Below are 26,922 nucleotides of genomic sequence, written 5' to 3' on the forward strand. Positions count from 1 at the left end.
GAGCACTTATTTGGAATAATTGATATTCACCTGTGTTCTTCTGGGCTCCTCTCTTGTGGGTGATGAATAGTAATATGATGGCGGCTTTCCAGACCCTGGAAAAAAACAACAACAACAGAGAATGCGTTGCTGTACAATAAACAATGGGACACTTAATGCAAACACACTTCATTTCATATCAGCGAAAAAGTCTGCACATCCCCAGAGGGCAAATGTCTGTATTTAGATAGAGCAGGATCAAAAAGTGCTATGCTGAGCTGGAGAGAGAAATAACACCAAATAATAGAGTTGGCCACTGCTGTTCTGTTGTTTACATAGCCCATGGGATGGGTATTTTCCTTGGCACTATATCCAACCGGTGGAATCCTGAAACTCAATTTCCACTTTGCTATGTAATACATGGACTGTTGAGGCTGCAGATCATTTTGTTTACTCTGCCCTCCCCCTGTTCCCGCCAACCAGGCTGGCAAGAGCTCTCGTCTGGCTGTAGTATGTCTGGGTGCCCACTCAAGTTGCAAGCTGCAACTTGGGCCAGCTAACAATGGCACCATTGTAGTGTGTGTGTCCACCACTGGCTGGTTGGTCCATGTTACTGCTGTTCCAGACCATCTCCAGTACAAAAACAGCTCTGAAGTGCTGTGAATCAAAGTGACTATCTCAGGACCGGCAGGCTTTGGTGGAGATGATAAGAGAGAGCGGTCTTGGCAGGGAGAGGAGACTGGCCGTGGAATCTGCTTGGAGTATTATAAGGGATAAAATAGATAACACCCTGCACAGAGAGGACCAGAGGGTGGCCTATGATTACAGTATGGCGCAGAGTGTGGATATCGCTTGAATAAGATTTGAAAGAGTACCGTTTGTTTACCTGTATACTGATTTTTATGAATACTGTTGTCCCCTTGGTAATTATAAAATTGCATAGTTGACTGTGCTCTCTGATAATCTTTGATAGTGTCTCTATGCTCTTTGATGCCCAGCACTGCAGGAGACGACGTGGCACTGGCAGCTGTGAAGAGAAAAACACATTTCAACAATAAATTCCAGAGGTTTTCCTGTTTCACTGGTGGTGTCTATTTTCATCTGGCTGGGCCTGTGGCGAAAAGAACCTACCAGGGTGGTTGACTGGCGACATCTGAATGCCGCTGGTGGGGAGGGTGGGCTGGGACTTGAACCTGTCCCTTTCAAGTGTTGACACTGGAGTGAGGAAATGGTTTTGGTTCCATCCATCCTGTCAGGGAAGCACAGAGAAGAAAAAGCAGTGGTTTGAATAAGTAGAACAGTGCTGGTTGTTGTAAAACACATCTGTGGTATTTTTAAATATGCCCTTTCTTTGGTGACAGAGGGAATATTTGAAAAATTCCTGTGCTTTGTGGTTCACAATAATATTTTAACATTGTTCAAATGCACAGTTAGCATTCTTTCAACCTTCGAAACCTTTGGTATTTATAAGACATGTCTTTCTTTTCAGTTAAACATGTTGCACACATGTAACAATATTACTAATATACAACATTACAGTTTCTCTTACAGTTAAACTGGCCATCTTTTAATTAAAACATAACATTTATTGATCATACACAGGCAGCATTAGACTGGTGACTGTCTTAACAGTACGATCACGGGCCGCAGTCATTAATCCCATTGTCCTTACCTTTTTATAGATGGTACGCAGATCCCTGTACTGCCACAGTGTGTTCAGCACCTGAGCAGCTGCCTTAACCACCTTCATAGAGTACCTGGAAAACAGACAAAAACATAAACATATCTTTTTGAGCCCTCTTGAATCACTTTAACCTGATTAGAAATTACACTGTAAATATTGCAGGACAGTATGATTGATGGAAGAGAGTGTCCTCAGTGTGTTTTAACCTGGAACATTACTGAATATATAGCAGGCTAGAAATAGCTGCTCCATCATTCCACAGGGACATACAACCTCAATGCATACAAAACCACCTTCCCTGTGGTTATGGCTTCTCCTTCTCCAAGCATTTGAATGTTTGTGTCTGAGTGTGTGTGTGTGTGTGTGTGTGTGTGTGTGTGTGTGTGTGTGTGTGTGTGTGTGTGTGCTTGAATGTGTGTGTGTTTGTGTAAAAGGAACCCTGTCCAATGTCCAGGATAGTCTGTGCAGCCGAGCCAACAACCACATATGGCTGATAACTATTTGCGTGAGCATCCGAAGCACGTGCACAGGCAAGCGGGTCACCAGCGTACCAGTGTGTACTCTACACCCTCACAAAAAGCATTTGGATGAATACATCCTGCTGTAACACACCTGTCTCCTCTGCCCTTGGTGATGTTGACCAGCTTCTCGATGCCGCCCGTGTCGGCCAAGGCCTTGGCGTTCTCCATGTTTTTGCTGGTGACCTCGTGCAGGGTGCAACAGATGGCTGCCACGGTCTCGTCCGACAGCAGGGTGGTGTTTCCCCCGGGGAGACGGTTGACCAGGTCCCTCATCGCATACTTCCCTGAGAGGGAGGAGGGAAAGTGAAACATGCATCTAATATGTTTTGACATACTGTACAGCAGGTTTGTGGGCAGACGTTTACGCACAGAGAGAAGAGGGGAGTTCCAAAACATGCAGACATTCATGGCTTCTTTTTTTTTTTTTTTTAATGTCACATAATGTATAAGTAAATGTCTGCCACAGTGACCTAAACTACATTATGTACTTTCTGTATCATGAATGATGTATTCATTTTGCTTGAAACTGTGTGAGGTAGGCAGTTTTTCCAAATGACATTGCACTATCTTTGCAAGGTTGTCTGTGTGTGTGCATCCTGGTGTTAAAAAATGATTGTTTCCCCTATCTCTCCTTCAGCAGAGCAGCACAGCTAAAGGACCTGAATACATGCAGCACAGCCTCCCCCCACAGATGCACAACCAAAAGCACCTTAAACCAACACTGCAGCTCCTGCCCCCTCCCTACAGGCATCATCCCTGCATTGCTGGGATTGTAACTCCTCATTAATTCCACAGAGAGAGAGCACATAAAAACTTGTTGTTCATTAAATGAGATGGTTTTAATGGAACAGAAAAGGCTGAAGTGAAACAAAATGAAAAATAATAACCAGCAGTTAGACAGCAACAAAACACCCTGATCCTGCTTCTGCATGAGAAGTTTATAAAAAATATTTGTTTATAATTCTATTCAGCCCAGCTGATCCCATTACAATCTGAAAAGTTAGTTGCGTGACAGTGTGACTCCTAACCTATAAGTTCCTTGTTCCTGACATCCAGTGCCATGTTTCTCAGAGCGGTGGCAACCGAACACACCACTCTGTCGTTATCCATCCTCAGCAGCTCCACTAGGATGGGTAGTCCTTTCTCCTTACGCACTGCTGCACGAATGTATGCTGCAAACTGTACACACACACACACACAAAAAGGCATTAAAACTTTAAAAAGGTCGAGACGTCACACAGGAAAATGGATGGTCTGGAGGTGTACATTTTTAGCATGTCATTCCAAGTGTAAAATGGACGTCCCCTTTGACTGACACAGAGGAGGTGAGCTGTTAAATCCTTTTTAAACAGCTGAATAGATTCTTTGTCTCGTAGGATGTCACTTTTAACATTGTCTATAAAAATCAGAAGAGAAAGTGTGTGTTTGTTTATATGTGCACAAATACATAAACATTGGTACTGTACCTTCCAGTTGCCAGCTGACAAGTTCTGAAGGGACCCAGCCGCGCCCTCCAGAGTAGCAGGGTTTGAGCTCTCAGCCAGCAGCGTCAAGTAAGGCTTAACCACCGCAGGGTGCCATAGCATCTCTGCCCCCTTGGGAGACTTGGAGAAGCCGGGGATGGGTCCGACACCGTCCCACTGAACAAACATGCAAAGTGCTTAGTCAGTGTGCGGCACATCCTGGACTAAATACAATGTAGTACAAATAGGCTGTGTGGGTTTCTGTGTGTGGTCTATTCTGCTAAACACATCCACTTTGATATACAGCACCAGTGAAAATTTTGGACACACTTTCCCATTCATTTGAATGGGGAAGTAAATGTTAAATAAATAAGGACAATATAAACTTTTTGCCAATTTGAAAACTGCTCTAAGTCACTATTAAAAAGCAGCACACTCACTGTGTCTTCCTGTGAACTCTTTTTTTTCTTCTTTTTCTTCCTGCCCCAGCAGCTGGAATCCACCTCTTTACTGGGGGACTCGCTGCCCAGTAAGCCGTCCAGCTCCTGCCCCCCAATCAGTCGGGATGGCGGCATCTCCAGCTCCAAACGATATGACAGATTCCTTAGAGTGCAAATACAGTTCTCCACAATCTGAGGGCAGGTAGATGAAGAAAGAGGTTTGGGTGGTAGTTATAGCAGCCGGTTTCTTAATCACCATGACAAAAGTTACAATACAATAAACTCTGTGCAGCACGCTACAGTATCTACAGCAAATGTGTGGTACACAGCCCTGCTATTTTCTGCGTTACAAATCAATTAGATATGGAACCCAAGGGTCTCCAGTTAGAAAGACTATCTGCACCAGAGCAAATGGACTTAATTCCATGCTGTTTGAGCTCTGTACAGGCTTTGCCTCGCAGAATGTCAATGAGCATATATGTTTGACAAAATTAACAAGCCCAGTTCCCACGGGAGATGATCTCCACGGTACAGATGAGTCACTTGATTTCTTATGTCTTTTACAGCTCACAGATGCATGACTGAAAGATCTGATTTCGTTTCTACTGATACCATAGAAAAAAATGTAAATATACTGTATAACAGGTTAATGAGCTAGCTTACTTGAATCTGAATATGCACGTATGGGTTGTGTTTAGGTGACAAAGCACATGAAACAGTTGCTGTTGGCTGCTACTGTGAGGGTCTTTTAGACACCGGTAATAAAATGATTCAGTCAAGGTAAGTAGGATTTTCCCCCAGAGCCCTTTATCATGTGGCAACATGTTTTCCTCTTGGCTAAGTGTGTGTGTGTGTGTGTGTGTGCGCCTTAGTGCCTACCTTGCTGTCGAAGTCAGAGGTGTTTACACAGGCTTTGATGACGTAGAGCAGTGAGTCAACCAAGCCCTCACAAATGCGCATCTGTTTTCTGGCCTCCTCGCCAGCTGAACTCAGGTTCCTTTTAAAAAGAACACACACGCGCGTGCGTACAAACACACACATATAAGGCCTTTGATTTGCATCTTTGCTCAACAAACAAATGAGCATATGTAAACACACAAAATGACAGCTGTGTGTGGGTGTGTTTGTGTGTTTCCCACTTGAATGTGTAATATTGGTTCTGCCATCCCCATACACCATAAATAATGTATGAAGTGTGTGTGTGGTCTGATCGAAGTCATTATAGCACTTTGCTGAGTAAATAGGGAAGTAAGTGTGCTCGCACGCGCACGCACGCACACACACAGACACACACACACACATACACGCACGCACACACACACACAACCATACCTATGCATAAATGTGTGCAAAGAGGCACGCACGCACACACACCACACACACACAGAGTTCAACTGGCTGTCACCAATTAAAGGCTGAGCTCTGCATGAAGCACAATGTCTTCAAAGGAGGATGCCCCAAGAGAGAAACTGGGATTATTCAATGACGTCAAAGATGATCTCATATAATCTTTGACTGTAATAATATGTGAAACTATGGCTTTGAAACAAAGACAAAACGGGTCGAAATTCTAGCTATTTGAAGAACCCTAACCCTGGCCAATTACCAAAAAATTTATTTTTTTCTTTAATGTGGGATATTAAAGCCACTACTTATGACAAACTGCTCACCATTCTGATACTGTGAATGTGAATTTTGATTGGTCTGTAAAAATTACTTTCTGGTGTATTACGTTTCTGGTCGGTCACTCCAGTATTATATATTCCTCAAAAACAACATTAACATAGCTATTTACAGAAGAGCTACAGTATGCATGCATAGCCCACTAGATGTAACAGTGTCAGATGTCCACAGTGGGGTGCTAGTGCCAAGTGTGTTCATCAGGTGGTTTACCTCAGACATCCTGTGGTGTTCCTCAGCACCAGGGAGGAATGAAACTTCAGCTTGTGGTCGTCATCGAAGGTGGAGATGCTCCATCCAGAGTGAGGTATGATCACAGTGTTGGTCAGAGTCGTTAAGGCGTCCCGAATGATTGTCATCTTGACGGCGTCACAGGACGACAGGTTCCACAACACCCCTGCGGGGACACACATGCAAACACAGGCAATTGAGAAGCAGACACGCACACCTCCAGTTACGTCAGCTGTCATATGCTGTTAGGGCAACACAAGAGAGAAACCAACAACTTGTGCTTTTAATAGCTCAAGTTTGTGAGGATGTGTCCACAAACGCACACATACAAATAAGCAAAGACAGACACGCTCACACAGAACCAAAGTGAAAATACTCCTCTTCAGAAATGAACCACGACTCTAGCATTGAGGCATCAGACATTCATATCAAATTTCATCTAGGCAGAATATCCTCAGGGCGAAGATTATTTGCTTGAAATGAAAAAAAAGAAAGAAAGAAATAAAGAGGACTAGGCGGGCATCCATATGGCATAGGCTCAGTCATTTGAAATGAAATATAAATAATGTAAAGTCTTTAGAAATTATGCCATCATTTCACTCAATTCAAATATACTTTTGGTAACCACTGATAATCAGGGACAGTCCTGGCAGCCTTTGATGCTGCATCTGTCAAGGATTAGCCAGCATGTAGCATGTTCTTCTAATTAGATGGCTCTTGCTGCTAGGCTTATACTAAGGCACAGGCTAACTTCTGCAGGGCACCAGTAACCTTGGAGGAGGCTAATGCCGCATGAGCTGGAGTCTACTCCGAAGACGCAGGACTATGTACATGACTAATACTCAAATCCAATGCTGCCTCAGCCAAATGTTGAAGTGCATGTACAGCATTACATGAGTGTTAGTGGTCCAAGTGTTACTGCTTCATGACTTATGCATGACGTTTGCAGTTTTGCTATTGTTTTTATGCTATAACTTGCTAACCTTGGCTTGTAAATGCAGAATACAGTACATGACCTACAGACCAGGGCAAGCTGTTACACTGAATCCTGTCTGGTTGTAGCTGTATTTTCTATAGAAGGACATTTCATTGGAAGAGGTCAAAAATAATAATTAGCTTTCCTGACTTCTTATTACATAACCTCACTGTTTATTCTTTTAACACGCTGTACACCTTTCTCGCCAAGAAGAAGTTAAGCTGGCAAGAAGCTGTACAGACAGATATACATGCATGCCAAACAGTGTCTCTGACAGTTATTTAATCAACAGTCATTTCACTTACCATTATCTTTTTAAGACTACATGAAAGAGCTTTAAAACCCATTAAAATCCTTAAGTGAACTTCATTATTTAATTTTTATATTGACAACATATCAAGGCAAAGCTGAGAATGAAGTGATAGTTGGCTCTCGAACATTAAAATGCAGCATTTGCTTTTTATCCGAGCTTTCTAGCGGTGTGTGTGGGGTTGCATGCCAAAACCCTAACATCAGGTGGGCCTGCGTCTCTGCTCTACTCAGGCTGTGGGATACATTTCAATCAAATCCCTCTGTGGTGATGGGGCTCTGCTCCTCGTGCAGGCACATTCAGGTCTGTGTTTGCCTTTCTCACGGGATACTTGGATTGCCCTGAAGTAGGACCATTAATGCGGAGATAACACATAAATTCTCATGCTTTCCGAGCAACCTTTCTGCTTCTTTAAATACCACAATCCATTCTGCCTTGGACAAGCTCCTCCACACCCACTCCAATGTCAATTTGCTGAAATGAAAATTCTCTTCAGGATTTCACGCTGGTCCTGTGGAGGTGGCAGCATGCCGGAGAAATCAACAGGCAAATTACTGAAGTGTGACTGACAATGATGTCAGTGGTGTAACACGAGCTGCAATACCCTTAAGTTATACTTGGCAGTCTAAAGGAGCCGATCTGTGTGACTAAACAGAGTCCTAAACCTTGTTCTCTGCTCAGTGGCATGTTCTCTGGTGGCTTTCAAATAGTGACCTAAGATAAACACTGTTGTGACACCCGGGCCAATAGTCTATTCAGAGCTAAACTACAGAGAGCACAAGAGGTGCAACAGAGAGATGGTGAAAAATATAAAACTGGTTAGAATGTCTCAATAGCTGCTGAAGCACTGATCCAAGAACTAGCTGAACTGAAAACTAAATGGACATTTCTTTTGACTTGAGGCAGCTCAGCTGTAACAGATCTGGGGCTTTGCAGAGGGCAATACAGAGAGGATGAATGTCAAACCATAGCTGATCAGGAACTAACTGGTCAGACAGGATTGTATTTGTATGACTTTAGCTTTAGGGCCCTGACGCACCGAGCCAGGGACATTGGGCCATCATTGAGTGTCTATGGCTAACTGTTGCCCATTGAGTTTGCAAAGTGTCTCTCACCACTTCTTTTTCATTGTCCACAAAACAGCAGGCTAACAATGCAAGTGCTAGACAAACCGAAACTTGACAGCGGAAATTATTAGACATATTCTCATTTATATTATGAGCATATAAAACTACTGCTTCAACAGATTCATAGTGGCATGAAAATGGCTGAATTACAGACAGAGATCACTTTTGAGATATTCCTGAAAAGGTGCAGAATTTTAGGTGTATGTCAGTAGTCAGATTATTTTTATGGCATGTTTTCCTTTACCAGACTAATTCATTGAGGTCAGTTTTGTGTGTCACAGCCCAAAGTTCGCACCATCTACCTATTGCCAAACCCAAGGCAGAGCTTTCATACTTGTATTAATTCCAAAATAGTTTTCTATTTTTTTTCTCCCCAGGATTTTCCCTGTAACTTGGCCCAGCAGTTAGTATGCTTTGGCATGTAGAAATATCAGCCCCCCCAGGTCAGCTAGACTCATGTTGTAATGATTACAATTACTCCAGTACCCACAGGATCTCATCTTACTCTGTAATGAGTCCAGTAACTGATGAACACATCAGTAAGTTTTTTGGGACATAAATAATTGACTATATTTGACGTCTCTGAATGGGCCGTCTTTACATGTTACTGTATATCATGTTAGCTAGAAAGATATTTACCAATAAGGCTGGGTTTTGTTCACATTAAAATTATAGTGAAATTATCACTTTTGATGAACTGCTATGCAAGCAGTTTCTCCATGGTTCTAGTCTGTGGTAAGTGATGTCTAGAAGTTGATGAAAGAATGATTCCCAAAATGTCTGACTGCTTCTTATTCTCTTAAATCATAGTCAGCATGTGATTGACTTTGTCAGGTGAAGCAATAACTGTGTGGGTATTTATTTCAAGCTGTGAAAAGCTGCTGATCAACCAAAAACTGCCCAATTTATTAACCTTTTAGTTTTTGAGAGTTGAACTGGAAACTTGTCAGTGCTGCATTGACTAAACCTCAGACAAATTGCTTGTGGTGTACTTTTGAGGTTAGTGGGCGTTTCTCATTTTTTGTTTTGTGCAGTTGAAGTCAGTGTATTTCTGCTTATCGCTATGACCGGATTCATTTTTGGATCAAATTAAGTTTCTCATTTTTAATCTAATCAAAGGTCATAACCACCTAATTTTTTACTTTCAACCAACAAAAACAACAACCGATGTCATCACTTGAAAACTTGTTCGATGTGTCTTGATGCTAAGTAGTTTTGACTTTTTTGAAGTAGTGCTAGTTTGATTAAAAAAAAAAAAAAAAAAAAAAAAAAAAAAAAAATAACACAGTTAAAAAGTTATTGTGGTGTCATGAAGGACAAGACTGGAATAAAAAAGAAAAACAAACAAACACAAAAACCAAGTGAACCAACTCCAAACACTCAAAGACTCAAACACACAACACTCACAATCATGAAATCATGATTAAGTATGTAGCTGAGTTTGCCTAAGTATAGCCAAGATAAGAAGCTATATAGTAGTAACACAATATTGCTTTTGTGCATGTGTGCGTGTGTGTGTGTGTGTGTGTGTGTGTGTGTGTGTGTGTGTGTGTGTGTTCGCGGACGCATGAAAGGGCCAGTTTCAGGATTCCCTTGTATTGCAGCGAATGGCAGTGTTATGGGCTTGGCCTTTTGATCTTCAGGGTCGTTTGAGGACACCGCAATAACCACAACAGCTGCTGGACAACAAGGCAGGTAAGGAGGCTCAGATCACGTTGCATGTCCCCATAACATGACCCCTGACCTGAAGCAAGGGGTGGCCTGTTCTTGCAGCTAGCTCTAATGGAACATAGCTGACCCTTGGAACTCACAGGGGAGTCGAGAGGGAGCCACTGACACCAGGGAGCCCCAAAGTCCTGACAACTGGTCTCCTTCTTAAATACCCTGAGAGGGTGTTTGAATTCAAATTGTTAATATTACCCAAACTGTGCTTAATAAGTAAAAAGGAGCTGTGGGTGAGTGAATGAGCTCTATCTGCTCCACTTAAAGCTGTGGTGTGAGATGCCCTTGTCATCCACCTGAAAGCTCTTTATTTGGATTGTTCTCATCAGCTGTAATTAACCAAAGGTGATGCAGCAGTACTGACCTTTTCTAATTGCTCCCCATCCTGGGGCCTGCACTACCAATTAACCACAGCAGGCTCTCTGACTAGTGGTTGAAAGGAGAAAAACAGAGCTCACATTAAAACTGCTGACTCTGACTGTGCAATGCATGTCTGTACAACATTTTGAAATTTGAATGAAGGGAGTGAAGAGAGACATTTTTAGTGGTTCTCAGACATAAGCCCTCATATACTTAAATGTGCTTTAACACAAGCACAAGTATGAGCAGAGATTTTAAAAGATGCTTTTCTCCTGATTATTTCTCCTTTGGTATGTGTTAGGCAAAGTAAACAGACACTTAGTTGAAACAAAAAAAACTGAAGGCAATCTCTTCCCAGACAATATACAAATGCTACAGTGTGTTTTGTTTGTACACCGGCTGTAATGTTTTCCCTCAGGACCGCTGGACTGTAACCTGAGACCATGTTAGAGCGGGGGTTTGAAGTCGAGCACAAACAGCTGACTCAGCCACCTGGGAGCCAAATGTCTTGGCTTGCTTATTTCTGTAGCGCTCCACCCTGATCCAAAACAACATGGATTTATACCCTGTTTGCAGAGCTCAGACAACACACAAATACAACCAAGCTGCACACAGCCCGATGCAAAGAGGAGGAGAATGACAAGCATGCTGTCAGGGACAATTTTCAGACAGAGAATGAGTTAAATCTCTCTGCAGCCTAAGTAATAAAAGAATATGAATCCGGTGGAAGTGGTTTTATTTCTTTCCATGTATCATATGCAGTAGTGACAGCCGCAGGAGCAACTTGCAGAAAAGCCTCCATGATTCATGTACTGCGACATTCATGATAGGATGATGATAGGATAGACCAGGGTAAGCAGCCAGTTTAATTGTTTAGTTAGAGTATCTTTATTTACACCTAATGTCTAAGTATTGATTAGTCCATCAACCAAAGATTAGGCAACCAATTTGGTAATTGATCATTTGTTTAATTTATTTAAATGTAAAGATTTCAAATGTTCTCTGTTTCCAGGTTCTTAAATGTGTGGATTTACTGCTTTTTTCTGTTTTATGAGTGTACATTGAATGCCTTTGGGTTATTGAATGCTGTGGAGATGTAATTCTGATTTTACTCTTTGTGCATCAGATGAAGGAACGTCATAAAGTGTCATCATTTTGTGGAAAAATCTCATACACACATTCTCAAAGATGTGTGTGCGGGAGGGTAACTTCATCGAGCTTACAATTCACTACAATTTGTAACCTGCATACAGTACATATTCTTCCCCCATGCAGACTTACCTGTGACAAGCTCCCGCACTTCTGCATCTACAGTCTTTCTCAGCAGGCGGAGCAGAGCTGGGATGCCTCCTGCGTTCCTCACAGCGATCTTATTGTCATCCACTGCTTTGCCATAAACGAGGTTCCTCAGAGCTCCACATGAATTTTTCTGGACCTCAAGGACCTTGTGGTCTAGTAGGTCCACCAGGTGTTTAATTCCTCCGAGTCGACATACCTATAAACACAGTGGATGGGATCACACACCATTAGTAAATAGGAAATGATTCTGACAAGTGGTCATAATTTTTCAGCTTATATATTGTTAAGACACAACCTAATGTCTTATTTCTCTCCCTGTTCCTTCCTATCAAAACTCCACACCAGAATAGATTATGTTGAAAAATGACGAGATTGACCTTTAATATTTGAGGGATTCCAGTATGTCTATTTTTTTCTGTTGCTGTACGCTGTGGGCCTTTTTCATTGGCTTATGATATGACTAAGCAGTGTGAATGTGTCTTTGTGTCTATGCAGCCCCTTTTACACAGCCTGTTCAAGGCGGGAATGTTTCGCCTTTATCCCGCCTCGCCGTTCTATATAAAAGGCACAAACACAGAATTGGGGGGCGAATTGTTGATCTGGCAATAAGCCGGCACCGGAGGTGGTCACAGAGCCAAATGCGTGGCGGAAAACAGATGCTGCTGCTTTTGTGGTACACGTCACGCCTCAGAATCTAGAACGCCATCAACGTATCTAAAAGTGACACACTGGGGCAGCATCATGCTGGCTTTGCTTGGTTGAGTAAAAATAAGCACAACCGGCATAATGAGGGGTCTTCTCCACAGCAATATAGTGGGATTTCTTTATACAAGAGGATTGTGTGTGAATCTACAGTAGATTTAATCGCTACAAAAGTAGTGAACTGAGTTGTTGTGTCCAGCTCTTTGTCCCCCATCTTGTGCTGACACCTCTGGAGGCAGAACAAGTTCCCTGCTAAACTGTGATATCCAGAGGAAGACATGCTAACTGGAAGCTGTACTTGGCGTGAGGCTGTACTGAGGCACAGTGTGCTGTCAGCTTAATGCTAACACATCTTAGTGTTTCATGTTAGCATGCTAACATTTGCTACTTAGCACTGAAGACCAACTACAGCAGAGGATGATGGTAATGCCATTATTTTTGCAGGTATTTGGTATTAAAGGAACTGAAAACAAGAGGAGGCATCACCAAAGATATTACAATTTGTCATGAGGGGGGCATTAATGTCTGAGCAAAATTTTTTATCTTTGTACATCCGTTAAATGTTATGATATTTCAGGCTGAACCAAAGTGGTGGACCAACTGACTGACTGACATTACCATCCCTAGAGCATAGCTAAAAAACGGGGTTCAAAGGAAAATGGCTTATAATTACTTAGGTTTTATCTTTATGACTCCGGCGATCAGTTCTTTTGGTTTTGATGACACTGACTCACCAGAGTAATTGCTGAGGTCTGGGAATGGGGCAAAAGCATTAAAAATAGGCCATATTATTCATCAAGCAATCAGCAACTACTTTATTGCAAGATAAAACCAAAAGTGAGCTGTAGTGGTATCTCTCCTTGCACAGGCAAAGCCATTGTTTCTCTTGCAAATTAATATAACTTAATTTGGGGTAATGTTCACAACTTGTCTGATCATCTGAAGAATTGTTAGCAATGTTGCTGCATTTTAGTGCAATACAACAAATGGCTGTAGCTTCCAAAATAAAACTCCAGGTATACTAAGCTGCAGCTTCCCTTTAAACATGACACAATTTCCACAGATAAATGCACAAAGAATGTGCATAATGTATAATAATTATCAGAAAGGAAGGTGTTTGATTAAAGTCATTCTACTAAGACACAGCATGGGATCGGTACAGTGCCTACCTCAGCCTTGATTCGATTATCACCAAAGCACAGGTGCTGCAGATAGGCGGCTGCGTTGGCCTGCACTGAGGGGAAGTGGTGCTGCAGCATGTGAATCACCTCCGTTAGCTCTGGGTCACGCCACGCAAACTCCCTAGAGACACAGGTGGGGACAAAGGTATCAGCATGATGACACAGAAAGGAATAAACTTGTCTCCTCCGCGGGCACAGTTTCCCTCAAAATGAATACTTCAGGAGCTCGGGGCAAACTGATAAGTCCAGGAAATTACATTCGCATCCGGTTCTATGTAACAATCCACTTTGGTCACACTTGGATTACTACTTTTCTGTATGCAGGACACTAAAGAAAAACGTGAAGAATGCATTGTTTCTTGACTAATCTTGAAATATCCTTAGGAACCATTTTTTACACTCAGAAGTCAATACAAATTCTGTTGTATATTTACTATCATGTTACTTAAAGAAAATATAATTTGCAAGGTGGGACGGAGTTGAACTGACATACATGCATCCAAAACTATGTTGAATTATGTGTGAATTACCAGGTTGGTCAAACTGCTTACGAAGCTGGAAAACACACTGATACATATTTCTGAACAGAAATCCTTTTTACAAATATTCCAGGGGACATTTTACTACGATGCACTTCCTGAACTGACCTGGGTCAAGGCAGTCGCCCTGGTGGACTCACTTCAAGTAGTTCAAGTAGTGACATTACAGAGTGTAAACAAAGCTCCCAATGTACAAGGCTGGGGGTTTTACTGCAGCGGTCAACCCACTTTCTATGCATATACACGTCTGCACGGCAAGAGCAGACACAGCACTTCAGTGCATGTGAGAATCTATTCTGAAATGGCAAAGGCACAGTAAGGCCAGTTTAATGGTTCGAGCTGCGTGTGACTGTTCAAGGGGCTCTCTGTTTGATTAGTAAGTGGACACCGGTGTTGACCTAGCAGAACAGGGATGCCTTGTAAGCATAAGTAGTCCCTTTGGATGGCTGGTTTGTTTTACACTACACAGGTTTAACCTCAGGCTACATCTAGTAGTTTAGAAACACAATATTACACAAAAGTGCCTACCTGGGATCCTTTTGAATGCTGTCTATGGAGGGTGAGCGGGTGGCACCATCGTCCATGACAACAGCCTGGCGAGTATAGTTTGGATCAGAGGGCCGATACTGTGCTGAGCGATATGGATCAGCATAGGTGGCTGATGTGTTAAGAGCATAGTTGTTTCTTTGGTAGGTCATGGCACTGCGTTGGCTGGATGTCCGCTGGAGACTCCCCACACCTGACATCCAAAAAGAAAAAGAAAAAAAAAAAACACACACCATTCAGAGAGGAGGTTTGAACATTAATAATACACGTCCCAGCCGACAAAGTGCAGATTAGCAGCATTTCAGACCTTTTAAGCTAAACTCTGAGCTTTGCACACCGGTAGCTTACAACTTTAAACCAAGCTGAAAATACAAACATGCAGCTGTTCTGACAGACTCAGCAAATTCTCAAATCTGGAACCAATAAATGATGAGGATAAAACACAGCTCCCATGGTTCCACAAAGCAGAAGTCTTCTTCTTCAAAGGCCTGTTTGCTTGTTGTTTTGTTTTTACAAGGTTGTGTTTAGCCAGAGGGATCCTGCTGGTTTTCAAAGAGGACTCAACCTGCTCGATGATCCATAAATCCTTTTCCTCACCGCCTTCTTGCTCCTTTGCGCCACTGTATTCTTAGGTTAACTTTGCCAAACACAGCAGCGAGACAATGGTAAACCATGACCAGCTCCAAAAACAGTCAGTGATACACTAGTAAAGTGGAAGCATCACGAACACAAACATGCAGAGAAGTCATTCCTCCAGCCAAGGTCCAATATTCAGCCTGACAGCATCTCGCTTCAGTCATCTTTCTTTTGTTCATCCGCTCCAAGTGATATTGTGACCTAGTTTTTTAACACAATGGGTCACAAACACAGAACTGCATAAACAAGCTGGTTGGATTTAGCCCTCCTTCTCACAAGAGCCACGTGATGTGTGGCAGCATGACTGCTGTGCTAGTCAGATCTCTATCAGCTATCCAACAGGACTGGGCATGTGCGTGCTCAAACTCCCTCCTACCAGGAACCAAGACGTCAACTTGTGGGGCTGCTCCAAAAACACAATTTCTCACATCAGTGCACTTCTATGTTGGGCAGCAGTGCTACCCTGCAATATGGTTATCTCTCAAAATGGGACCTTACAGAGCCAAAGACACAGGAAAACAAATTATAAACAACACAGTGTAGCTCTGCAATTTTACCAGAACTATTTGGATCCTATTCCTCGTCTTTTCAGACCAGGATCAATATTTCTGCTTAACATTAAAAAAAGCTTGCTCCTACCTGCACAAAAAAAGTAAAGTGCAAGCTCCCAGAAAAGTCAAAGACTGCTTGGAAAGCTGGTGGGGGAAAATGGCCCATTGAAATTTCATTTCACAACATAACAAAGAATACTCTAGGATCAAATTGGATTTTTCTAATGAGCTCACTCTCATAAAGACTCCATATTGAACACACCCGCCAGCTCCACCCCACTTGCCTTTTCTCAATATAGCTGGCATAAACACATTATACTGGCTTGTCTGTGGGGCTTCTTCACAGCATCAATAGCATTTATTAGTGAACTTATCGGTCTAAGCAGATCTCCTTTGTGCCAAGGAGAGGGCTGAATGGAGTGTGTGTATGAGCGCGAACTAAGCATGTGTATCTGAGGCCGGAGGGATGATGAGTGGAGAATGCCAACATCAGGAGAGCTAAAGGAGAGCAGGCTGTGGACGTGGGTAACCAAGCTGTCCCCTGGCCCCTTCATCCTTCTTTTCATTCTCAGTGTGACACACGGGTAATGGACTCTTTTGTGGCAGGATGACATATCAGTATCTGCCTATTAACTCATGTCTCACCCGTTCTGTCTGACAGTGGAGAGAGGAAGGGAAGGAAAGCAGGGAAGGAGAGGGTGACAGAGAGAGAGACAAATAGAAAGGAAGAGAGAAAAGCAAGGAAGACATAACATACATAGTGCTAAAGGGTGCTAAATGGTCTTCCCCGAGGGAGACAATACACCAGTGTCAAGGGCCCTAAATTAAATGGAAGACTGTGGAATATTTGAAGACAAAGGGGACATCTATACAACAAGGTAAAAGGAAAACAAAAGTAACAAAAGGAAAGTGCTCTTCATGCGACGACGTGTTTGCTGGAAATAATCATGTTATGAGTAAAAAATTGCTTTGAAAAGAGCTAATCTTGACCTGCATGACTCAGCTGCATGAAGATACAGAGATAACATGAGCAATAAAGAGATAAAATAGGAGGTCAATAATAAAATCAAATTGAGTGTTTGGTAGGTTTGAGTATGTCTGACACTGTGTTGTTTGTTCACTATAGCAGCAAATCCCCACTTTTTTGTACTGTGGGCCATTTTTATATTGACAGCATTGATGCAGACCAGCCTAGAGGGGAAGAGGAATAACTAAAATAAACATTTCCTTATTTAGTATATCATATGATGTCTACCTTCCTCTGAAAAAAAAAAAAAAAAAAAAAAAATTCTCAAGCTCTCTGAGATTCCTCTTATTTTTGTTTTATACTCATTTTAGCATCCAAGTTGCAACAGTAACAGGAGGACAGCACATGCTGATGCAGTAGGCTTACCGATGATGAACTGTGGATAAAAATCAGAGAGACCGTTCAAAGTTCAAGGTAGTGACCGCACAAACGGACTATAAAGTCATAAAATTATCATTCTTTTTTCCTCTCAAATCATTTCTTATGGCTCTGTAGCAAATTACACCAGGCCTATGCCTGGGACCCCAGCCTTGGGAAGTACAGACCTAAAACGATTGTTGTACTGTAACTTCTGTTGGTGTTTTATAGTTACTGAACCTGCCTGCTGACAATCCAGCAGGCAAAATCACATGAATGAAGTAAGACAAAAAATGACATTTATTGTTATAAGGACACTGCACAAAGGATCAAACCATCTTCTTCAAGTGGGATGATTTCAGCCCTACACTTGTTAGCTAGCATATTTTCCCGTTCTTAGTTTGCAGAATCTGACACCTTTTCCACACCAGTGACATAAAAGGTAAGAATTTAAATGCCATTGTCTTCTGAATCACTATCTCTTCAATTTTCCTTAAATTCTCTCTAAGAGCTTTCATTTAGTGAAAAAAACTAAAAGTTTGCTAATCAGAGTCACAGAACAATAGCTGGAGTATTTGCCTTATCTGCAACACAATCTGCTTTTGGTATTATTATAAGGCAGTTTACAAAAAAAAAAAATCACAGGGGTAGGTGTGTCCTAGATATGATGCTGACATGTCCTTTGTGTGTGGCTTGTCACTGTCCTGATTCTTTTACTTGTCTCTCGGGTTGTAACACATAAATAACGTCAGACCAACCTGAGGTGCTCCTGTAGAGGGTGCCCTGCTGGGTGTGGCTGGGGCTACGGTACAATGGGCCCTGGAAAGTCCGATCCTCGTAGATTGGTGCAATGTGGCGGTCTGGGGACATGGCTGACCTTAAATCCTGGCCCAGCTGGCTGTGTTGACTGGCATATGAGCTCCGTATTCCTGTAGATGTATGCGAGTCGTTAGTGGCAGCATTTAGTTGCACAATGGTCCAGTGATTACGCAGACAGCCTCATAAGCGAAGTGTCAATGGTTTGAGCCCTGTATGAGCAAAATCTGTCAATCAACCTGCGTGTGTACTGTCAAATTGTGAGTTAGCAAGACACTGAATGACTTTCAGCTTATTTATTGTAATTCTTTTTGGACAGCAGTATCAGTCATAGCATAGGGGGTGGGGATAGGCTGCTTTATATTACACTCATTTCTATTTATTCTGTTGGGTTGTGAAAGTTTATTTCAAGAGACTTGATATTTGCTTGAGTTAGGTAATCAATCAAATTAAACAACATGTCTCCTTTAATTGATGTCAAATTTAATGTCATTGATGCATGGTAATGTAGTCCACTGATTTGCAAAGTCTGCAGTGCATTACCATAAAACAATAATGCAACCCTGACCAAAATTAAAAGCATACACGATGTTCACTGTGACCTCGCTCAAGCAAGTTTCAGGTTAATTTTCATATTTGATGGAAATGAACGGAAATCAGTATGACGTATGGAAGGTAGGAAAAACTTAATAAAAAATAAAAAATCATGATATGCTTGAGGAAATTGTGTGATTTATCATATATATTGTGCTGCTGACGCTGTGTATGTGTGAATGGCACTGAGCTTTTTCCATGCCACACCGAAAACAAATTCCACCAACTCTGGTCACCCAGCGATTGAACGTGAAGTGAAATGGTTGTCAATAATGTATACATGTATGTGCAAAAAATAGTATGGTTCTTTAAGGCAATAAAACCAAGCTTGAGAAAACTATCAACTACTGCTAATAACATGTATCATTGCAAATCCACATTATGTAGAGATGACATAAACAGTGCCGAAACACCATGGCTCTGCTAGAGATATTCAACATGACACTCCTATGAGAACATTTTAATGGATTAGAGGTTAGAAAAACAAACCATCTCAAGCCTTCTTGATTTGATTGTCACCCCAACTAAAATTAAATAAAAATACATTCAATGCTTGTTTCCGATTCTCTATCAGGTTACATGTTCTTGACACACCAAAATCATTTTTGTCAAGACTGAGGACAGACAAGGTTGGGCAGCTGCATTCCCTTTTGTTCTCTTTTGTTGCACTTAAACACAACACAAAAACTACAGCCAATGGCCATCTGGCTGCCAAAATCCACATATGATCTGCTCCCTGCTTGAGAGGAAATAACAATTAATTAGTCTGTTTACACTCTAAAGAGCATCGTGGAGAAATGAACAAAACAAACTGCCCAAACATTGCCACTCTGAATGTGATTAAACAGTCTTTTTGTGTACTTGATATACAAAAGGAGACAATGTATGATAAAGAGCTGCAACTGGCATTGAGAAGTTTTGTTTTATTTGGCCTTGGTGTTGTCAGTCAGTGTTGTTTTTCTTGTGCAGGTAGAATTGGCAGGAGCAAATCGTAAACACTGCACTAAATGGACCACTGATGAGGGTCGACCAGAGTGAACTGTGAACGTCTAAGAAGAATGTGAACCAATCAGAGCATGGTTAGAGCAGATGTTAAGAAATGTGTGGTGCAGGAAGCAGCCTGAGCCTCTGTAATGAGCAACAGGCCAACCTGCCGACGGTGAGAAACAGAAACTCACAGGTGAGGGCTGCAATTAAAACTCCCTTCCAGACAGGTCACTATAAGTCCTCTCTGGCTCAGATTCAGTCCAGATGTCAAACAATAACAGCAGAATGAGGTAACAGCAACATTTGCTGCTCTGAATGCTTCTGTGTAAAGAATTAGAATTCATCCCATTACCCAACCAAAATCAAATTGTCTAAAAATATCAAATGCAAACACAACACATATATGTGCTCTTTCTTCAAGGGAGTACATCTTCAGATTTGGTCATTTTAAACATTTCTTGAGATTTCAATATCATTGTCAAACCTCAAGTTATCAAATCTCCATTTTATTTTAGTCCAGCCACTGTCCAATAGTGAAACAGTATCAAACAAACAGATTAAGATGTTGGCTGTCGGTGTCTAAGTTTATTTTAACCAGTTATCAGAAAAAAATGTGATTCTGTAATAGCAACATAATTATTTTACATATTGTCAGGGATTACTCTAGTACTTCACTCAAGTAAAAGTGGGATTTGTGATTTGTAGGATGTGATTTGTTTTCGTTTGATAACAGACATTCATCTCAGGCATGTGATCCTGAGAGCACATTTAGCCACGACTCTGTGAACGTCCTGCATGCTACACCCTCCTAGTGAAGCCCATTGCTGACAGGATGAAGAGGCAATTAGTGTACACTTTCCCCAGATCAAGAGTAGGGCTAGCAGAGAGGACAGTAGCAGTGCACATGGCATTTCAGATAGGTAGAAAACAGGGAAAAATCTCCAATGAAACAAAACGGCAAAAAGAAAATAAATGGATGAGAAATTGGATGAAAACGACCCTATTAAGGATGGATAATTGGTTGCAAAGCTTCTTTCAAACTAAGGGCTAATGCTTGAAAATGGACTACAATAATGGCATGATTCAGCCAATCACACCCCTGATTAAACCAAAGCTGGGGCTGAATATGTTAATTTGAAATGACAAAAACATATTTTTTTTATCAACTGGTACAATAATGGTCATGCTTTTACTGTGAAGTTCTAAAGATGGCACAAATGGGCTAAGTACTACACCCATTTGAACTAAAATTGAATTGAAAGTTGAACACATATGGGTGCATATGTGAGGACAAGATGGATATAAAGAGATTTCAGATTTCTTTAATCTCCATCAAACAAACCCACACATTTCAAGTGATCTGTATGCCCATGTTTGTGTTAAACCTCACATCAGTGAAGCTCACTCAACTGTGAATCCGGGTGGACCAGTACACAGTTGGCAACTAACTGCTCACTGCACATTTCACGAGCCTCCAAACGTCACTTGGGTCCTCTCCAACTGCACGAGCTCAGGCGCAGGCTGCTGCTACCATGCAGAACCAGCTAAATGAGGGATTCTTGTCACAGCCTGAGACAGAGGAAATTAATAAATAAGCATGTTTGCCTCCTTTGGGAGCAGAGGGCCTTTGTGGGCACAGCTAGTGAAGATTTTAGATGTAGATAGTGGGCCAGACTGAGGCTGACCTTTGAAGCACCAAGTCTTCAGTGGTTAAGAAGCCAAGCTCTGGGAGGGCATCAGGCAGCCGGTCAAAGGCTATGCTAACCTCGAGCTACATAATGAATACATAGGACAATCAATTAACTACATTAATGGTTAATGATTATTAAAAGTAGGTTGTAGTCCAGATTATACACTGGCTGAGACTAGTTGATTGTTATGACTAGCCCAAATTTCTCTGAGTGAATACCACAGTTGGTTCTGCTTCGCCACCAGGTGTGTGAGGAGTGGTAATCAGGAGGTTTGGGAGAAATCCCGGTGGGCCTCTACTATTCTGGCAGGATCACTGAGGGTTAAAGGATAACCCTGGGATTTTTGCATTTGTGCCTTATTTTCCCATGCTTTTGGGTGTAATATCAGCTATAACTACTAAACAGCTGCTGCAGTGCGATTAAAACTGGGCTTTTGTCTGTGTCAAAGTATGTTCACTTAAGGTGCTTGTTTTTCACTGACAGGTACAGATTGTTATAAGTGTCTGACAACATTATGGATATGACTCATAGACCTTTTTGTTAAAGTGTAAGATCCTTGTTTACTTGTTCCGTTCAAAGCAACCACAATCCATTGACAAATTTTCACCTTGCAAAACACTGGAGTTACTGATCTACCGCTGCCTTGATCAGTTAGTTTTATAAAATTTTGTTAATTTAATTTTACAGATGATAGTCTGTTTAGCGATCGCAGTGTGTTAAATAAATAAGAGGAGGCACAGCAAACATCCTTGTAAAAAATAAACAAGGCTGTAGAGACCAGTTACATATTCAAGCTTTTTTCTAAATGTTTTTTTAGTTTTTGTTAGTTTTCAAAAACGAACTAAAAGATATTATCTAAGAAACCCTGCCTAATCTGGTTATGTTTGGTCCCTGACAATAGCCCCCTCTAACTACTCTACATGGTGTACATTGTTCAATTCCGAGGCTGAACATCAGTTGCACTCCACACCTACAGGCTTGTTTATCCATTATTTAGGAATGGCATTGTCAAAAATATTTATGATTTTTAATTATCCATACAAAATAAATTATTTTTAAATACCATTAATGAGCAATAAGACACTTAATGCAATGCTTTTAGAGCAGCTTAGAGGGTTTTAGGCACTCCAGGGTGAATGTCTCCTAGCTTTTAGTATGCTCTCTGGTGTCTTATTGCTAAATAAACCATTGTAGCTGCAACATAAACTGTAGATTCACAAAATTAGACTTATTAATGGGTTCTATTAAACACCCAAATAGCTTCAAGGCAAAAAGGTGAAATTTAACTATGGAATGCACAAACAATGAAATAAAACAAAATAAACATGTACTTTGAAATGGAAGGCATCTTGTTGTGCAGGTTATGAAGTAAAACAAAGTAAAAAAGAATAATACTGCCGCTGTGTGCTGTTGTGGCAAACTCAATAGCCAAGAATCCTTTCATTCTGCGGCAGTGCTCACAATAGCCACTAGCAGAAGCTTGGCAGGGAATCAGTTCAGCGCCTCTTGTTCAAAGGTTTGAAGGGGGCGAGGGTATGAAGAAAGAAGAGGTAGTGGGAAGACGTAAAAGGAGAGGCAATAGCAACCGAGAAGAAAGCAGGAGAGAATATAAGAGGGGGAGGGAAAGAAAGGATGAAAATAAAAACAGGGTTAATGAGGCCGTCTAGGACCACCAGAGACTTCTCATCCCATGTAAACCACGGCCACATGAACGAGGGCTTTTGGCACAGCTGTGACCGAGTGAGAGGGACAGAATCTCCCAGGCACAGGAGCCTTCATGCATATCTCTTCCTCTCAGCAGCCTGACTCCTGAAAGTAGCAACATTCAAACAACCTTAGAGGAGACTAATCTGTCTGCCTTCTTTATTCTGCTCCCTTGATAGAAGGGCTGCAGTCTCTTTTAAAAGCATCTGCAAATTGTCAGGGAGAAATAACATACTGCTGTCTATTGAGAATGAATGGCCCACATTCCTGGTGCGTTATAGTCATTTAATTCTCCCCCTCAGCCCTCTCACCGTGGCTTTAACAGATTATACTTGGCAGAGGCTAGATGAAGGGCGGTGGCGGCTTGGTGCGTGCTTGCTCCGGAGAAACAAACACTTAAATGGATGCAGCTGACTGCATTCCTCAACAAAAATTATTTTCAATACCCCTCTCCAAACAAACAGGAGAACTGGTGTGATAACCAGAAAATTGTTACACATAAAAGTGAGACTAGCTATAAAAATAGAGTTAAAACTACCGTTGCGGCTTGGCTGTCAGGTTGAGAACTCATACATGCAGAAATGCCATTTCCCCTTGCTCTTCCTTTGTCCCACTCTATTCTGAAATGGACACTGAGCATAATGAGCATATTATTAGGGACGATTTGTCTTCATTTTCCATTTTTCAGCAGCAGAGGGAAGGCATGACTTACTGACAATGTTAGTGCAGGGAGGGGAGCCAGGTGGGTGGTAGAAAAAAAGGAGGAAAGAGAACGAGCAGGCCACCGAGAGGAAACACAAGAAAAGGGATAGAAGAAAACAGAGGAAAACAACAAACTGTGTGACAGAGCAAGAAAGAGGTGAGGAAAGGAGGCAAAACATCCTCTGATAGATACTGACAGAAAACCACCAACAGCTACGATATCAAGGCGAGGCTGTCGGATGGCATTTGCCGAATGCTTGCAATTGAGCCTGATCATGTGATCACCCCATTTCCTTCTACTATGGCTCATCAAACACTTATGACAAATTATTGTGGTAGAGGTAAAGCTCCAGTGAAGTGTATGTGAGAGAAAGGGAGACAGTGAGAAGGGGGAATAGTGTGAGACATAAAGACAGGAATGAGGGAGAAGAGGACATGGCAGGGAGAGGAGAACTAGGCTTGTGTCTCAGTCTGCTCAGTGGACAGTGACTGAAAACCCATTTGTGTCTGCTGGAGACATCATCAGTCATAGCAGCAGCATGTGTGTGGGGTGAGTAGTAGAACTAGACAAGAAAATACTCTTAAAAGTTCTTCAAAAGTACAAAATAAGATAAAATAAAATTCCAAAATAAAATTGATAAACTGTAATTTCTAAATGTAACTATTCTGCATTTGAGTCGAAGCTCAAAATAATTATCCAATCAGGCTGCAGCAACAGGATGTAGTATATAGGTTCTATCCAGGAAGAAAAATAAAACCGAAAAAATAATTTTCTCACCACCCTCTTATAAGACCCTGAAAATGCACGGGAAAACTAGTAACTTGTTAAAAGGCTCAAATGACCCAAAAAGAAATTCACACAACTTATGTGATTTAAACATTATTAGAATTTCTGAGGTCAAATGAAGAGCAATTTGATATTTGTTGCAGATAATCTGTACCAATAAGGATGGGAAACACAACACACCTCTTCTACTATCTCAAAAAGGTACCATCCCACTGAGCAGATGAAAAGTCAATTCAGTCACAGACTGTCAGTTTGCAGCTCCAAGGTGCTAGTATTAGCAGTCGCATGAGACCGAACACAGGCTATAAAAAAGGTAAATACAGATGCATGGTCCAATGTGCAATGGCCAATTTATGTACATTGGCTTCAAAAAGTATTCAGACCCGTTCCCTTTTTTGCATACAATTGTGTTGATTTCAAATGGATAAAATTGACATTTTTGCCCATGACTCAATGCTCAATAACCCATAATGACAAAGTGAAAAGATGTTTTTAGACATTTTTACAAAAAGCATTCAGACCCCATTCTTTATAGAAACCTCACTGGCAGCAATTACAGCTTTTAGTCTTCCTAGGTAAGTCTCTACAAGCATTTCACACCTGGATTTGAGCAGTTTATCCTATTCTTCCTAGCAGATCCTCTAAAGCCCCGTCAAAAATTGGATGGGAAGCGCCTGTGAACTGCCATCTCTTTCACAGATGTTCTATGGGGTTTCAGTCTGGGCTTTGATTGGACCACTCACGGACAGTCAGAGACTTATCCAGAAGCCACTTCAACGTTGTCTTGGCTGTAAGCTTATGGTCACTATTGTGCTGAAAGGCGAATTGCCGCCGCAGCCTGGGGTCTTGTGCCCTCTGGAGCAGGTTTTCCTTTAAGGACATCTCTATATTTGGCTGCATTTATCCTTCCCTCAATTCTGACCAGTCTGCCTGGCCTTGCTGCTGAGTGACTCCAGTGTCATGCATTGTGAATTGTGGGACCTTATATACACAGCTGTGTGCCTTTTCTATTTCAATTTGCCACAGATGGACTCATTTCAAGTTCGTGACACATCTCAGGGATAAGTGAAGCAAAGACGATGCACCTGCCCACAATTTGCAGTGCAATTGACTTGTTGGGACTAAAATATTAAACCACAATGGTATTAAAATTATTGTTTTGAACAATTACACGCCTTCTGATTAATGTGGGATTCGCCATAAAGGTGAATATATCCCTTGAACTACAAATTTACTGCAAATTTATTAAATGTATATTGAGATAGCCGCTAACAGATAAAGAAGAAAATAAAGATATTGTGATAATATTTTTACCTAGCCTTGTTGTTTATAGCACATGGTAAAATAACAGTGGCGGATGTGACCCTAAATGCTGATAACACTACAGGAAACACATGCACAGTCAATGGTAAAAATGCAATCGGGTGAAGGTGGTGATATATAATGGAGACCAAACAAAAGGCACACGCACTGCACATGTGGCGCCTACATGCAAACGCAATGCACAGAGGACGATGGAAAACCGATGTAACACAACAATCCAAAATGTTCACCTTGAACGTCATCATCAACCAGGGCATCTGAGGATATCCCCAGGCAGCATGAATTCAAGCAGAAAACCATCCATTAACCTTGTAATAATACAGTGATTTGCTGAATAAGTGCTTCCTTCACCTTTTAGGGGAAAAACAAATATGTTCTTAAAATTTGAGATGCACCCGTGCTTTCACCAGTTTTAAATGACTACTCATTTTTTTCTCCACTTGAAAAATGCCTTTATTCTATTCTAATCTAAATGTGAAAAAAAGGGGGTGATTTTTTACAATCATTATGCTATGTAATATCTGTGGTTTGCATTATCTGTCAAAACTACATTCTTATCTACAGGAGGTACCTTAAATTGTGGGAGCTGAGAATAAATAGGCAGGCTGGTCTTTTCCTGTTACTATAGGGAAAAATTGGTTGGCTCTAGATTTGAACAAGAGACGTGTTTGGCTATAAAAACATCAGCCACTGCTTGTTTTTGGGCCTTTCTCCTAAAAGCATGACAAATAAGCTAGTTTGGGCAGACAGGTTCTCCAATAATTATCTTCCTGATCTCCCACACACCCCCACACACACACACACACACACATATACACAATTATAGTGCTACCCTATTTTTTCTATTGTGAAAAAGAACGTTATAGCCTGGATAATGCACTCATTAAAGTAATGGATTTGGAAAGAACTCTGTTATGTGTTGTGGAAATGTTTTCTCCTACCGTCTTTTTTTATTTCTCCACACAGGTACACATCATCATGTATATT

General features: G+C 41.5%; 1 protein-coding gene across 6 annotated transcripts in view; it reads right to left on the reverse strand.

The window, feature by feature from the left end:
* pkp4 (plakophilin 4) overlaps positions 1-26,922 on the reverse strand; it is a 77,315-nt gene that overhangs the window by 4,183 nt on the left and 46,210 nt on the right. For all 6 annotated transcript variants that reach the window (XM_087172633.1, XM_087172634.1, XM_023401203.2 and 3 more), the window contains 14 exons: positions 18,090-18,260; positions 14,743-14,953; positions 13,664-13,796; positions 11,775-11,988; positions 5,981-6,164; positions 4,967-5,084; positions 4,088-4,279; positions 3,651-3,824; positions 3,213-3,363; positions 2,276-2,468; positions 1,652-1,736; positions 1,111-1,228; positions 866-1,006; positions 31-95 (listed from right to left, as the gene is read on the reverse strand). In XM_087172633.1, coding sequence (XP_087028759.1) covers positions 31-95; positions 866-1,006; positions 1,111-1,228; positions 1,652-1,736; positions 2,276-2,468; positions 3,213-3,363; positions 3,651-3,824; positions 4,088-4,279; positions 4,967-5,084; positions 5,981-6,164; positions 11,775-11,988; positions 13,664-13,796; positions 14,743-14,953; positions 18,090-18,260 — 2,150 coding nt within the window. The remainder of the gene's footprint in view (positions 1-30; positions 96-865; positions 1,007-1,110; positions 1,229-1,651; positions 1,737-2,275; positions 2,469-3,212; positions 3,364-3,650; positions 3,825-4,087; positions 4,280-4,966; positions 5,085-5,980; positions 6,165-11,774; positions 11,989-13,663; positions 13,797-14,742; positions 14,954-18,089; positions 18,261-26,922) is intronic.

Source organism: Seriola lalandi, unplaced genomic scaffold (genome assembly GCF_002814215.2).
Source record: "Seriola lalandi dorsalis isolate HSWRI2012SDOR001 ecotype SW California unplaced genomic scaffold, Sedor1 jcf7180002053538, whole genome shotgun sequence".
In the NCBI taxonomy this organism is placed as follows: domain Eukaryota; kingdom Metazoa; phylum Chordata; class Actinopteri; order Carangiformes; family Carangidae; genus Seriola; species Seriola lalandi.